We start from the raw sequence: 13,289 nt of genomic DNA on the forward strand, positions 1-13,289 counted from the left end.
AAATCTTACAGCGCAAGACAATGGAAAATAGATTAAACTCGCTGCGGGTGAGATCTGAGCGTTGCTGACTAAAGAGGAGTCCATAGAATCCACTGACCACAATGTAAAAAAAGAACAGGAGACAGGAGATGAGTCAGAGCCGTCAAGCGTCTGAGGAGCAGCATCGGCACAGAGATGTGGGAATCACATTCCTCCAGGTTCTGTTTGCTAAATGTGTAATGGAGTCAGTGGGGGAGAGGAGGGGCAGGTGTTGGTTTTAAAAAAACACCCTCTGTGTTGTTCTTTTATCACATTTATCATTTGTGTCAAACGCAGGAAGCCGGAGGAGGGCAGGCAGGGAGTGGCGTTCAGTCGCACCGCCGTCCAAACCGCACGTGTTGCGTTTCCTACATGTGTTTTCTTTCCAAATTATGCCCGAACCTCCTGATCGCACAGAAACCAGGAGAGGAGGAACAAAACATCCTCCTTCTCATCGATGCACTAGAGCAAAGAGGTGGGTGAGTGACGTTTGGGGGCGGCGAGGGGGGGGGCTCATGCTCTTTATGGTGAGCATTGTTTGTGTGCATTTCCTTCTATAGCTTGAGCAGACCGTGCACGGAGGGCAGGAAAAAAGGCAGCGGTCCGAGCGCCTTTGATGTCCGTGTTTTATGGTCCCATGTCAGCGCATTGTCCGTAAAGTCCTTTTGTGGTGCCTCGGCCTAATTAAGACCTCAGAGTGACTTGTTGACTCCACAAAGACCCTTGTTTGGGGAGGGAGGTGTGTGTGTTTGTGTGTATTTTGCCCTGTGTGTGCAGAAGGACGTGTCCTCTCTGACGGCGACGTGGCCTCGATGTTGAACAACACGACGCGCACTCGTTAAATGCTCTTCTGTTTAAAGCACATATGAGAACATTCTGCGTGTTGTTGAACAGAAGAACGCGTCGCTTGAACAGCTGAACATCCACTGCAACGACTGCTGGCGCGTGTCCATACTGTGGTTCATTTGTGTGGACTTGCGTTTTCAGCATCTTATTGTGAGATTTGAATGACGGCTCCTAATTGCTTGGGTCCTGGCCTCGAATCGAGGTCACAGCCTGGATGATGTTGTCAAACTCCCTCTTTCTCAAACATGTGCGTTTGTGTATTTTCACGTTTTCACTCCCACTTTTCATAATATGACTTTTCTGCTGTCACACGTGGAACATGCAGCGTTTTCAGCCCAGTCCGCGAAACCGCCTGCTTCTTTTAGCCACTACGGCATGCATGCACCAGTCTGCGTGTTATTTGCATTAAATGCTTTCTGTACTAGTGGGTTTCTCTTTGTGTTGACACAGATGTGCTGCTTTGAGCCGAGGGGACCATGTGTTTTGAGACTCCTCGCGAGTTGGGTCTGGATTTCTTCGGTTTCTATTTGTGCGAACTTGCTGACACAGTTTTCACAGATAAAGCTGGCACAAACAGAGAATGGGAATTAATCTGAGTTGACAAGTTATTATACAACGTGTGGTTTTTTTTTTAATACATGAATGCGCATGTGCTCACTACAACATTTTAGGAAACAACACCAAGAAAGCATGTGTAGTATTAACATATTTGCCTTTATACTAATCTTGCTCTTCCCTCACAGGTTGTCCCATGAACAGAGGTCAGCGGTAAAAGTCCTGCGGCGCATGCAGTACTTTGTGGCCAGGAGGAAATTTCAGGTAAGCATGAAAGAAATCCAGAGAAGTGAGCGAGAGTGGGGGAGGACACAGATAAATCCCACTCAAGAGTGAGCGGTGCAGTAGACAAGTGTGCGTAGTGTATATGCGGTTATACAGGAAAAGGAAGGGGGGGTCCCAAGGGTACACATCAGCTGCAGCATTGCTGTGCACGTGCATGTGTGTGTACGTCCACACACATGTGAAATGCCTGAAACCTGCACCTGCGTGTCGCCTTTGTGCTCAGCTCAGTTCACCCGGAGCATCATGGGAAATCTGCTACAGTGGGACGTCAGTGAAACTCACACACGGCGCTGACGTCTGCACAAATCTGTGAATTTTACCCTTAACATAACATAATCCTATATAGGATTCGTAGGAAGTGATTTTCACGCTACATGTTTTTTTTTTTTTTTTTGCCAAATCAAGTCCTTACCCATTTTCAGGTGCTCAATGTGTTTTCGATTATGGCCTAAGTGATGTCAGCTGCAGACGCTCCGCTCCGCTCGGCGTGGAGCGAGGATGCCCTAAAGAGTTCAGCGGGTTCTCCCTGACGCCGAACAAAGCTGTGAAAGAACCTTAACAAGGTCGCTTTTTACATGACCGTGCACTTGTAAGAGCCCGTGCACACAAGCACGGCGGTAACAATGGAGCCTTTGCACCCAGGGAGGCTGTATTTGGGGCCCGAGCAACAGAGGCTGTGGTTGACAATGGCTTTTGTGTCCCTCTGTGTGTGTGTGTGTGTGTGTGTGTGTGTGTGTGTGTGTGTGTGTGTGTGTGTGTGTGTGTGTGTGTGTGTGTGTGTGTGTGTGTGTGCGCGCACGCACGCCCATGGGTGCTGCAGCAAGCTAGGAAACCCTACGACGTGCGAGACGTGATCGAGCAGTACTCCCAGGGTCACCTCAACATGATGGTCCGCATCAAGGAGCTGCAGCGAAGGTGGCGTGTGAGATTGCTCTTCATTTCTGCTGACTTTTCCGCTGGATGTGTCATAGTCGCTGTCCCTCCGCTGCCTCATTGCATTCATTGCTGACTAACACCTCTCAAACACTCATTGTTCGTGTTCAGTGCTTGGCATCTCAAAGGAAGCACTGAATTCATTGCATCACACGTATAAAAGTCTTTTACTGGCATATAAAAGCTGATCCCACTTATTTCCAGCTTTGATTTTTTTTTATCATTTCACATCACTGTTGTGCTCATAAGGCAGATAAACGAGCGCTCTGTCTTTCACTTCAGGCTGGACGGGACGCTGGGGAAGCCAGGAATGTTTCTTCCAGGTAAATCCACAGCGAACAGTCAATCTACATCTGATAGACAGCAATCATCCCCCTGCATCTCTGTACGAGACTAAATACCAGCAGCAGGGAGGACGTGGCGTGTGTGTGTGTGTGTGTGGGTGTGTTTATGAATACTGTGTTGTTAAATGTGTTTTCTTTGGATTGAGACTTTTCTATGGATGCTGGGACCAGGCCTCTGCTCCTGGGGGCCGATATGTTGCTGCAGCAGCTCCGAGTGGTCTCACCACTAGATGCTGCTAAATCTTTCACCTTTAACACGTTGGACTGTTTAAAAAAAATATGGCTTCAAATGGAAAACTGGTGTTTACCACACACACACACGCACGCACAGCAAATGGGATTATACGCACGTGTGAAATGAGCAGAGAGATGCAGAGGAGGTCGATTTGCTTTCGCACATGAAGGCATGTAACCAGTGAAGACTGAATGAAAAATGACTTGTTTGGCTTTTTTTCGATCCTCAGGAAAAGGGGAGGATAAAGAATACCCAACTATAGGAGCGCGGCTGATCCGCCTGGAGCACAAGGTAGGTTGAGCTCCACTCAGTCTGTGCCACCGTCATCCAGTCTCTCTGTGGGGGGGGGGTTGCTGGTGGGCCGGTTGCCGGTGGGTGTTGCCCGTGCAGCGATGTCGCGCTGTGGAGCTTCTGGCCTCTCGCGGGGCAACGGGCCCCACGCGAGCCCCCCGGGATGCCAGCGCGGTGCCGTAGCAACAGCGCGCAGGGTTGGACCCGTTGCGGCGCGCGTCTTCCTGTGTATCTGTTTTTATGACTTTCCATGTGCAAATCACAGGGTATGAAATGTGTTTGTTAGTTTTGCAGTGTGGCTACATCTGTTGTCTGTTTGTCTGAGTGGAGGCCGCACTAGAAAGTAAAATTATGTTTGTGGATTTGGAAAAGTTCTGTCTTTTTTTTTTTTTTTTTTTTTTACGGAGCTGGTGTTTAAAATTGAAAACTACCTTTATTGTCCAGTTGTCACATATTTCAGTAAACAACAACTCCTATACAATAGAACAGTGCATGTGCAGCTGCTTACACTGCTGCTCCTCCAGCCCAGGACGTCCCCCCGTTTGTCTTCCTACTTCGTCTCTGAGCGCTGATCGGCGCTGACGGTCCCCGATGTTTGCAGACATTGGCTCCTCTCAGCCCACTTCGTTGCAGAGACAGGAGTAATGATCTTGAACCAATATATGCTCCGAGCCCGGAGACCTCCCTCAGTGAGCGAGTTCCGGCCCATTTGCTCTGGGCTACATGCTGTGATCACAATCTCTTGATTGGAAACATAAACCTGTGTTTAAAGTCAGCCTCCCCTATGACTCTCTCTCTCTCCCTCTCTCTCTCTTTCTCTCTCTCCCTCTCTCTCTCTCTCTCTCTCTCTCTCTCTCTCTCTCTCTCTCTCTATCTCTCTCTCTCTCTCTCTCTCCCTCTCTCCCTCTCTTTCTCTCTCCCTCTCCTACTCTCTCTCTCTCTCTCTGTTCTGCCTCGACGCGAAGGCAACATGAAGCTCCGATGTTAATAACAAATCAGTGGGACCCTCGGTCCAATTCAGGCTGCGCCCCTGAAACAATGTGGAACCAATCAGCTGCATTTTAATGCTTTGCTGCATCAAGTGTCCTTTCAAACAGAGCCACCCATCCTCTCTAATTAGTGTTTTCCTCACCTCAGTCCCTCTTGCTTCCTGTATGTCCTTCCTTGTCGTGTGATTTTTTTGGTTTCGGTGCTCCTAATAGACCAGCACACCTGTTATGCAGTAAGTCGGGCTTCCTTTTTCCCCTCAGGCAGCAGGTGAATGAACCCATCAACCCTGACTCCCGCGCAGATCCCTCGTCTGCCTTTGAATGATCCACAACTCACCGTCAAACACCTCCCTGGGTGAAAGCTTCCAGCTCATAGGGTGCTCTCATGGAAGCCGTGTCGCAGCAGTTATTGGTGCGTTGCGTCACGTCTTGCGTGTCACTCACAATAGTCAACCCGGTTGCACACAAAGCAAAACCCTGGTGTCACAGTTGAATCACTTCTGAGCGGGATCTTTCCCAACAACCCCGAGGAATTAATCGTCAACTCTGATGTTTGCGTGTGTGCAAGTGTGTGTTCCCATGACTTTCTCAATACTCGGCCCCCAGCTGTATTTTTCTTTTGACACATTCCCACCTTGTGCTGCCCTTTCCCCTGTAAAACAGCAGCAGTGACTACTCGTACTGGACTTCACGTTGTAGCACAACGAGCATGAAACATTTTCCCATCCTTTAATGTCGGCCCATCACTTGTGGATGAATTTATCTTCAGCGGGCTGAGGTATTGTATGTCCTGTACAGGGTTAGACAGTGATTTATTACCCAGACAAAGACGCACGTATAAGTCTATACACATGCACTTAAACACACATGAACATAGTGCCGATTAATCACCGATGTGTCCAACCCCGCTATCTCCACACTGAATTCTCCAAGAGCAACGAAGATGGATGGTCCTCTGTGACAGTGTGTTATCTCTCTGTCAGACCCACTCCACCAAAAACACCCAAAGACTCGCGGCTTAAGCTGTGGCCAGTGTCTATGGGAGCGCTCTGCGGACCCTCGCCCGGTTTTATAAGAATGGGATTCCTATTTGTCTGAATTAAATTTAACAATATCACGAGTTGAGTTGTTGTGCAGTCCAAAGCAAGTTAAAATGATTGTGTAGAGCTCACAAGTACGGAGGTCCAGCTACATAAAGAAGTTTAGAGGCTACTTTGTTTTAAATATTGCAGAATCGGTCAGAATCCGTTTTTCACTTTTGTTTCTTGTTCAGTATTTTATATCTAATTAAGTCATCAACGTGGTCTTAGGTTGTATTTGGAAACTGCCCTAATCGCTGGTGGATATTAAACCATCATCGTGTGCAGGGAAGGAAACACCCTCTAATGTGCCCGGCAGGCCTGCACAGACATGTCTCTGCTCAACACATCATTATTTGTGTTGGTCTCCAGTAAGTGCACCACACAGACCATAGATCACACTCACTCTGCGGTTAGCAGAAGGTTAGCTTCACTCTGCTATATTAGGACAAACTCCCTGTGCCGTGCATGTCATGCTTATATCATGTGCATTAGCACAAGGCGCGCGCTGAAGAATGCGTGGACTACCCTTAATAGCATCTCAATTAGGCATGCTATAAATTACAGCAAGGCCAAATACTGGGAATAGTTGAGGGCCGGGACAGAGCGTTGTGTTTGTTTGGAGTCCATCTGTAAGACATTTAGAGCCCCTCGTCTCTAAAAGCCTGTGTGTGTGTGTGTGTGTGTGTGTGTGTGTGTGTGTGTGTGTGTGTGTGTGTGTGTGTGTGTGTGTGTGTGTGTGTGTGTGTGTTTAGACTGGTCCGATCCGGACCCAGTGGAGCGCTTCAGAGACAAGGGCCCACATTAAACCGTATACAAACATACAAGTGGATATGCAGGCATGCATAAATATACATCAGGAATTTACTGTATTCTGAGGCTGTGGGTGCGAGGACGCTTTCCGTGCAATAGATTAGTGAACGATCACTACAGATTTAGGAATCAGTAATTCTGCAATATTTAAGAAATATAAATTCAGTTCCGTTTAGTATTTTAGGTAGATGGAGTCACATCAATAGTCACTGGTTTCATGTTATAAAAGTGTGAAGTGTTTTCTGTATTTAAGCACCAGAATAGAAAGCATTTCATCCAGTGTGATTCCTGTAGTTAATTTGCTCTGCTCTCTTGTCGCTTGATTCTTTTCCACATCTCTGCATATTCCCAAACTCTCAGTCTGTCATTAGAGTGATGGTCACAATGACCCCTGTCCTTTTCCTGCCCTGCTGCTACAGGGTGAGCCCGCCGCCGTCCCACCTCCCTGTGGCCAGCGCTCTCCCCCGTGCCGCTCTCCGCTCCCCCTGTTGCTCCGCATGGACACCGCTCCGTCGCTCTCTCTCCGCTCCGTTTCCCAGCACCTCTCTGCCCTGGGAGCACCCTGTCTGTTGTTGTGCTCTGCTTTGATATATGTGTGTATTTGGCCGCAGCGCGCTCGGCGGGGGGCCGGACTGACCGGCCTGGTCTAAACAAAGAGAGGAAATCTGGCAAAGGAAGCTCACGCGCACGGGCAAATCCTGGAACGCAGAGCTCCGCTGCAGCGGCTGCAGACGAGGACGTGCAGAAATCTGCCTGCATGTGTGGACTTGTGTTTGTATAATGTAACTGCAGCTCACAGCAACCAGTCGCCTCTGTTCTGTTTAATTTGACCTTATTATAGTGTGCATATAAATGCATATACTCGCGTGAGTGTGAGCTTCTGCAACACTGACTGTTACAATACGAAGGAAACCAATTATTCATACTCAGATGGGTTTTTCTAGTTATACAATTTTAGCAAAGATTTCCAACTTTAATTCATTGATAAAAATAAAATATTAATACAATTAATAGTTTTCTTATCAACCATTACAATAAAAATGCACTTAACTGCAAAACTTTCTTCAAGAGTAAAGAATTAAGTGATTCAAACTATATTCAACATGCTTGATGCATCTTTCTGGGGAAAAAAACTTTATTTATCTGCTAGTGGATAAAATAGAAAGAAGAACAACTAAAGCTTTTTATCTTTTAGAGTTATGTCATAGCTAATTATTATGAGAGAATTATCCAGAATCTGAAAAACACGATTAAAACAAATTAAAGAAAATGCATTTCAGAATATTGATGAATATGCAAGAACATATATATTTCTTTGTACATTAAATGCTTCATTTGAGACCAGATGACTAATCAGTGCTTGAATATTGAGCTAAAGCCCAGCTGCCCCTGCTTCACCTTCCCGGTACCTGAGTCGTACCCACACCAGTGCTGCGCCGTGCGGTTTTTCAGCACGCTGTGTTTTTCTATTCTGGGCCTGCTCTTGGCTCGCGCGCCGCCCTGCTGCATGCAGCTCCACCGGTCTTTCTCACATCGACACTTCCCTCTGTCGATGCCGTATCTTTATAGGGCTGTGAACTTGACTGCACGCGAGCGGGGCCGCGCTGCCGCGGAGCTGCAGATGATACGGCGGCATTTGTACCGGAGCCCGGCAGTAAATCTGGGCCCGGCGGCGCTGGGGATGCAGCCCCTGGCAGCTCCCAGATGGCCTTTGGCTCTGGCTCCCTTCTCTTAGCGCCACCCTCTAATTTCAGAGCCGGGACGCTGCCTACTACTGTGTCTCTACCACATTCCCACAAACCAGAGACGGACAGTCTGCCTGCATGTCTGGCTGCTCGCGCTCGATCGCTCCCTCTCTGTCTATCTTTGCTTTTGTGTCGCTCTGACTCGCTCCCTCTCGGTCCCTGGTTTTCGCCCGCTGTCACAGACGCTCTCTTTTCTGCAGCTCTTTGCCTCTTATTCCCAGATTGTGCCCCTCGGCCGTTCCTTTGTCTCTGTCTGATTAAAGGTCTGCGTTCTCACTTGCAGCATCTAAATCATGCTCTGTGTTGCCCATCTCTCCTCCCTCCCTCCTCATCTCCTTTCTGTCACCCACTGTGGGCTTGGTCGCTGGCTGTAAATCCACACGCTGCATTTCCAGTTTAATTGCCCAACTTTCTAAGAGCCCTGGGATATGTATTTTTTGCACATATATTTTATTGTCTTGGCCAAATGCCCTCAATACTTGCAGTTAGGCCTGACCGCTAATATACTACATGGAGCAGTTCATTATCAGCAGGGAGGTGTGAGCATATTTAAGAAGGTTATGAAAAGGTTGATATGCAGCCCCCGAAACAGGGCTTTGTGTTTTATTAGGGTCTGTAGTCTCACTAATACCCAGTGCTAAGTACCCCTGGTGCCACCCTACTTTTGAGTGCTTTTAAATCAGTCTACCGGCCAAAGAATGCTGGGGCCAGAGTTCTAACGCAAACCAGACAAACCCAGCACATTATCCCTGTACTTAAATCTTAATACTGGCAACCAGTTCCCTAAAGACGTTCGTCTGCGAGTCTATAAATCATCCTCTGCTATGGGGTCAAAAAGCATTTGTGATAATTTGAGGCGCTTAGATTTTCGGAACTATTGAACCAGGAGATCCTTGCTTAGGAACCAAACAGGTTCAAACATCTCAAACATGCAATTCCAACTTGTTTTTATTCAGGATTTAATATCTTTTAGTGAAAAATCTGTTGCATAAGTAGTAAATCTAATGAGTCTGGGCTAAAGAGGTCATCTGACCTACAGATAGAACACTGTCATCCCATGACGCATGAAGCGAATAACAAATTATTCTAGTCTTCAATCAGCGTTTTGCTAAATATTGTTTTTTCAGTGATTTAGTTTTGTACCTAATGAGTGAGGATCTTTTAAGTGTACTGTAACAGCGGGTGCGTCTACACTATATCTCTGTTTGTGACACACCTTTGAATTGTGTGTAATTAACTGTGCGGGCCACACAGGACATGGGCCTTGTTCCTACGGTACAATGGATAAACCCAGGAAGCTGTTTTTTGAGGCCCAGTCAATGAATGGGCCTCGCATGGAGACGCCGTACTTGAATGGTAAAATCAGGAACGCTCCCACCCTGCGCCTGTAATGCAGCTATCATCCAACAGTATATGCTTGTTTAGCTGAATCGCCAAATCAAAGGTCCCACTGGATTTATTTAGAAACACGATCTCCTTCATTTTACATCGATTTAACTCTAAAACTGAATATCACAACAGCTGCAAATGCACATGTCCACACATCAAACATGATGATGTACAGTAAGAAGTCATAAAAATTGCTGCAATAGCTTGATGAATTCAGAGCAGCCCATGCGGTTTGTGCAGTACAGCGTTATTCCTGTCTTTCCAGTGGTATTTGACTGACAAGCAGATAGAGACGCATGCCTCCACAGATGCTGATACTGTACTGGCTCCGAGGCGACATGCTGCTGAGGATGAGGGAGGCCAGGGCTGTCTGGGCTGAAGCCTGATAAGCGGAGCCCATGTAGGGTTGCAGTGAACCTTAGACAGAGACGCACAAGGGCGACCTGACTGGGATGTGTTTTTCCTCCACGCACGAGGAGGAGTATTTAGAAAACACACGATGAGGCTGACAAGACTGGACCAAAGTCAGCGCGATAAGGAACGGATAAGGGGTTCTGAGGCTGAAGATGTGACGGATGCTAAAGAGAAGAATGTAATCACGTACTTGTACGAGCACGGTGGAACAACTTCTGTTTCCTCTGGCGTGTTTTGCATCTTTCAAACTGTTGCAGTTGTGCAGCATCAGGAATCAGCAGGCACACACACACACACACACACAAACACACACACACACACACACCTAAAGGTCAATGATTGCCAAGTCGTCATTCCCGCCGGCCTGCGTCTGGGGATCAGAGGTCGTTTCAGCGGCGTCTCATTAGAGGACAATGGGGTCCATTCTGGCCGTCAAGTGTGTGTCTTGTCCTGTCAGCTCGTCTCAGCTGACAGAAGGTCACGCATGACTCGAGAGAGGTGAAGAGAGAGGAGGCGAGAGTTTCCTCTGGAGCCAAGTGAGTGAGCAAAGCACTTGAGAGGCGAGGTTGTGTGTTTGTGGAGCGTGCGCGCGTTCTGCTGTGTTGCCTTTTTCTCTCTCTCGCCCTCGTTCACTCGCCACCTTCAGCCTCTGCGCTGATCTGCTTCCTCAGCAGGATTGCTCACCCCCCTCACTCGACCGTCCTCCCCCTCCATCACGCACTCCTCCACTCCTGCTCTACTCCCAGCACGAACGCAGGCCCTTCCAACTGCCCTTTAACCAGGGGAGAGGAGCTTAAATCACTCCCTTCGGTCTGTGTTCCAGTAGATTTCCTTCCCTCTACACACACTGGTCCTCGCCTCCTCTCTGACGGTGCCGAGGAGGCGTGTGCTCCGACTTGGACTACTGTGTGTGTGTGTGTGTGTGTGTGTGTGTGTGTGTGTGTGTGTGTGTGTGTGTGTGTGTGTGTGTGTGTTTAACAGTTATTAACAGTTGTCCAGGGAAATAGGATGTAAAAAAATGAGCGTACGGTTCCTTTAAGCGTAAAGATGAGCGCCTATCGTGTGCCCTGTCTCCATCGTCTTTTGACTTTCGCTGTAAACAAAACACGCTCACACCGCCGCACAACCTTGCTTTGCGTGAACGTCTTACGATCAGACAGCCGTCGCCCCCACGGCTGATCTCTATCTGACTCCATTGTTTCATCTCCTCCTCCTCCTCTCCTCTTTGTGTTTTCACGTCTCTCTGTCATTTTCTCTCCTGCTCCCTCTCTTCTTGGCCGTTGAGGTTAACCACCGCTTGTATTACACGGCATCACAGCTCATCAACAATAACCCGGACGGAAAGAAAAAGAAAAACAACCAACACTTGTTGACCTCTCTTTCGTTTCTTCCCCCTTTTCCTAAATTATACGCAAACAAAAAAAAGTAAAAAACTGCCTAGAAACCCAATATGGACTCCACCCTGAGATTAGACAGTGGGTTCAGCCAGCCTGCACTGGAATAACAGCCTGTTGTGTTGTTGTCCTCTGTACCAGAGCGTCAACTTGTGCGTAAATACCTTTTCTGCAGCATCTTCATTTGCATACATTGATTTAATTTTGCAGTATGAACGTGTGAACCGAAATCAATTTTCTGAAACAAGTCTTTCTGCCCATGTCTTGTGTATCTTTTTGACACAAGGACTACTTTACCTCAAAAATAAATTTGCATCAGCCGCTGGATGATTAACTCCTGCATATAGAATAGAAATGATTGTTCTGTATCTAACGGCCATTCACACCAATTAAACAAGTCAAGAACAAAACTAAGATTAAAACTAAGAATGACTACATGAAAGGAGGGTGATAGAATTATTGAAGTGATACTGTCCACTCTGCCCCAACCTCACAGATTAAAAGTCATTTGTTATGCTTTGAATCATATTTTCCATCTGTATCACGTACAAACCTGAGCCGCGTGTTAGCATATCAATACATTTTATGTCTGGCGGTTCAGCATCTATGGTTGAAATGGGGTGAATGGGCTATTTTGATTTGGCTTTGTGAGATTATATTGCCTATAGTTTAGAAAGCTGGATTCAATCTGAGGCCAGTCAGGCTGTGGTGATGAGGCTTCTCTAATGCTAGGTCTGTAGGTCTGAGCCTGGCCTACAACTGGGGCAGAGTGGCTGATTGTTTCCAGTCACGACGGAGGTAATGAGGGGGTGGTGGTCATCGCGATGCACGCACACACGCTCGCTCTGACTTACAGTAGAAGTGAACGTGTGTGTGTTTGTGTGTGTGTGCACGCGTGCTTGTGCACGTCTTTAGCGACGGCGCATCGACTCTCTCCACAGACCACAGGGTCACTCTGCTGCAGTTGCTCATTAGTGGTCACCCCTGCTGGTTGACGCGCACGTGTACATGCACGCACACACACACGCACATTTATACAAGCATTCGCCACCAGCGTCGCTCATTCATGCTCACCACACACACCTTTATGTAAATGCACTCGTCCAGCATTGGATGCACGCTGCGTTTGCAGCCTGGGAGTGAAACCGCATTCAGTTCGCTTCAAGCACGTCCACTAAATCTTAGTCAGAAGGTGGCTGACTCATGCCTGTATTGAGCATGTAATCATGCATGTGTGGTTGCTGTATCACAAGATGTAGTGTGACAGGCCTCGAGCAGAAAAGCTGACAAACACATCCACAAATACCCACTCTCACGCCAGCGTGCACAGCCAGACGCATGTGACGCGACTCTAGTCTGGTGACTGAAGCGTTTGGGGAAGTGAAGCTTGTACAATAAAGGGCAGCAATTTTTTTTTGGTCACAAAATGCGTAATAGTAAAAATTCTACGGCGCATTTTACAAGTTCAGCAAGTAGCATTCCTAAACCATGAGAGAAGCTGGTTTACTGGCCTCACATAACTCTTCAAGTGTCTGAAATTTCAAAGAAACACTATGTGAAGGCAAAAGCCTCAACTGCACTGATAAGACTTTAAAGTACAACTTCTACGTCTTCTCCCGGCTGCATTCTTCCCCGTTAAGTGTTTAATGACAGACCCAAAGCTTTCAGTAAAGGTTCATCACACTTTGTGACGCTTAAAAGAACTGCCATGAAATTGAGTGTGAATGGTGTGGTAACCTAGAAATGCGTTTTCCCACGCTTCAGCAGCTGTAGGTTAAGATGTTCCCATACTTCAGCCCATCCCAGGCACATTTCCCAAAAGTGCTGCGGCTGCGAGAAGCTCACACGGCCGATGGGCGGCCGTGGTCCCGACTCCACTGTAGCTCAGGTGTTTTCTGCTTAGTGATCAAATATGTAGAAAACCCTTATTCCTCCTAGATTAGTTGTAACATGGATACT

General features: G+C 47.4%; 1 protein-coding gene across 2 annotated transcripts in view; it reads left to right on the forward strand.

Annotated features, from left to right (window-relative positions):
* The window catches only part of kcnq1.2 (potassium voltage-gated channel, KQT-like subfamily, member 1.2), an 88,256-nt gene that overhangs the window by 51,850 nt on the left and 23,117 nt on the right, over positions 1-13,289 (forward strand). For both annotated transcript variants that reach the window (XM_029153390.3, XM_029153391.3), the window contains 4 exons: positions 1,608-1,683; positions 2,525-2,619; positions 2,920-2,960; positions 3,446-3,507. In XM_029153390.3, the coding sequence (XP_029009223.1) occupies positions 1,608-1,683; positions 2,525-2,619; positions 2,920-2,960; positions 3,446-3,507 (274 nt within the window). The remainder of the gene's footprint in view (positions 1-1,607; positions 1,684-2,524; positions 2,620-2,919; positions 2,961-3,445; positions 3,508-13,289) is intronic.

Source organism: Betta splendens, chromosome 6 (genome assembly GCF_900634795.4).
Source record: "Betta splendens chromosome 6, fBetSpl5.4, whole genome shotgun sequence".
In the NCBI taxonomy this organism is placed as follows: domain Eukaryota; kingdom Metazoa; phylum Chordata; class Actinopteri; order Anabantiformes; family Osphronemidae; genus Betta; species Betta splendens.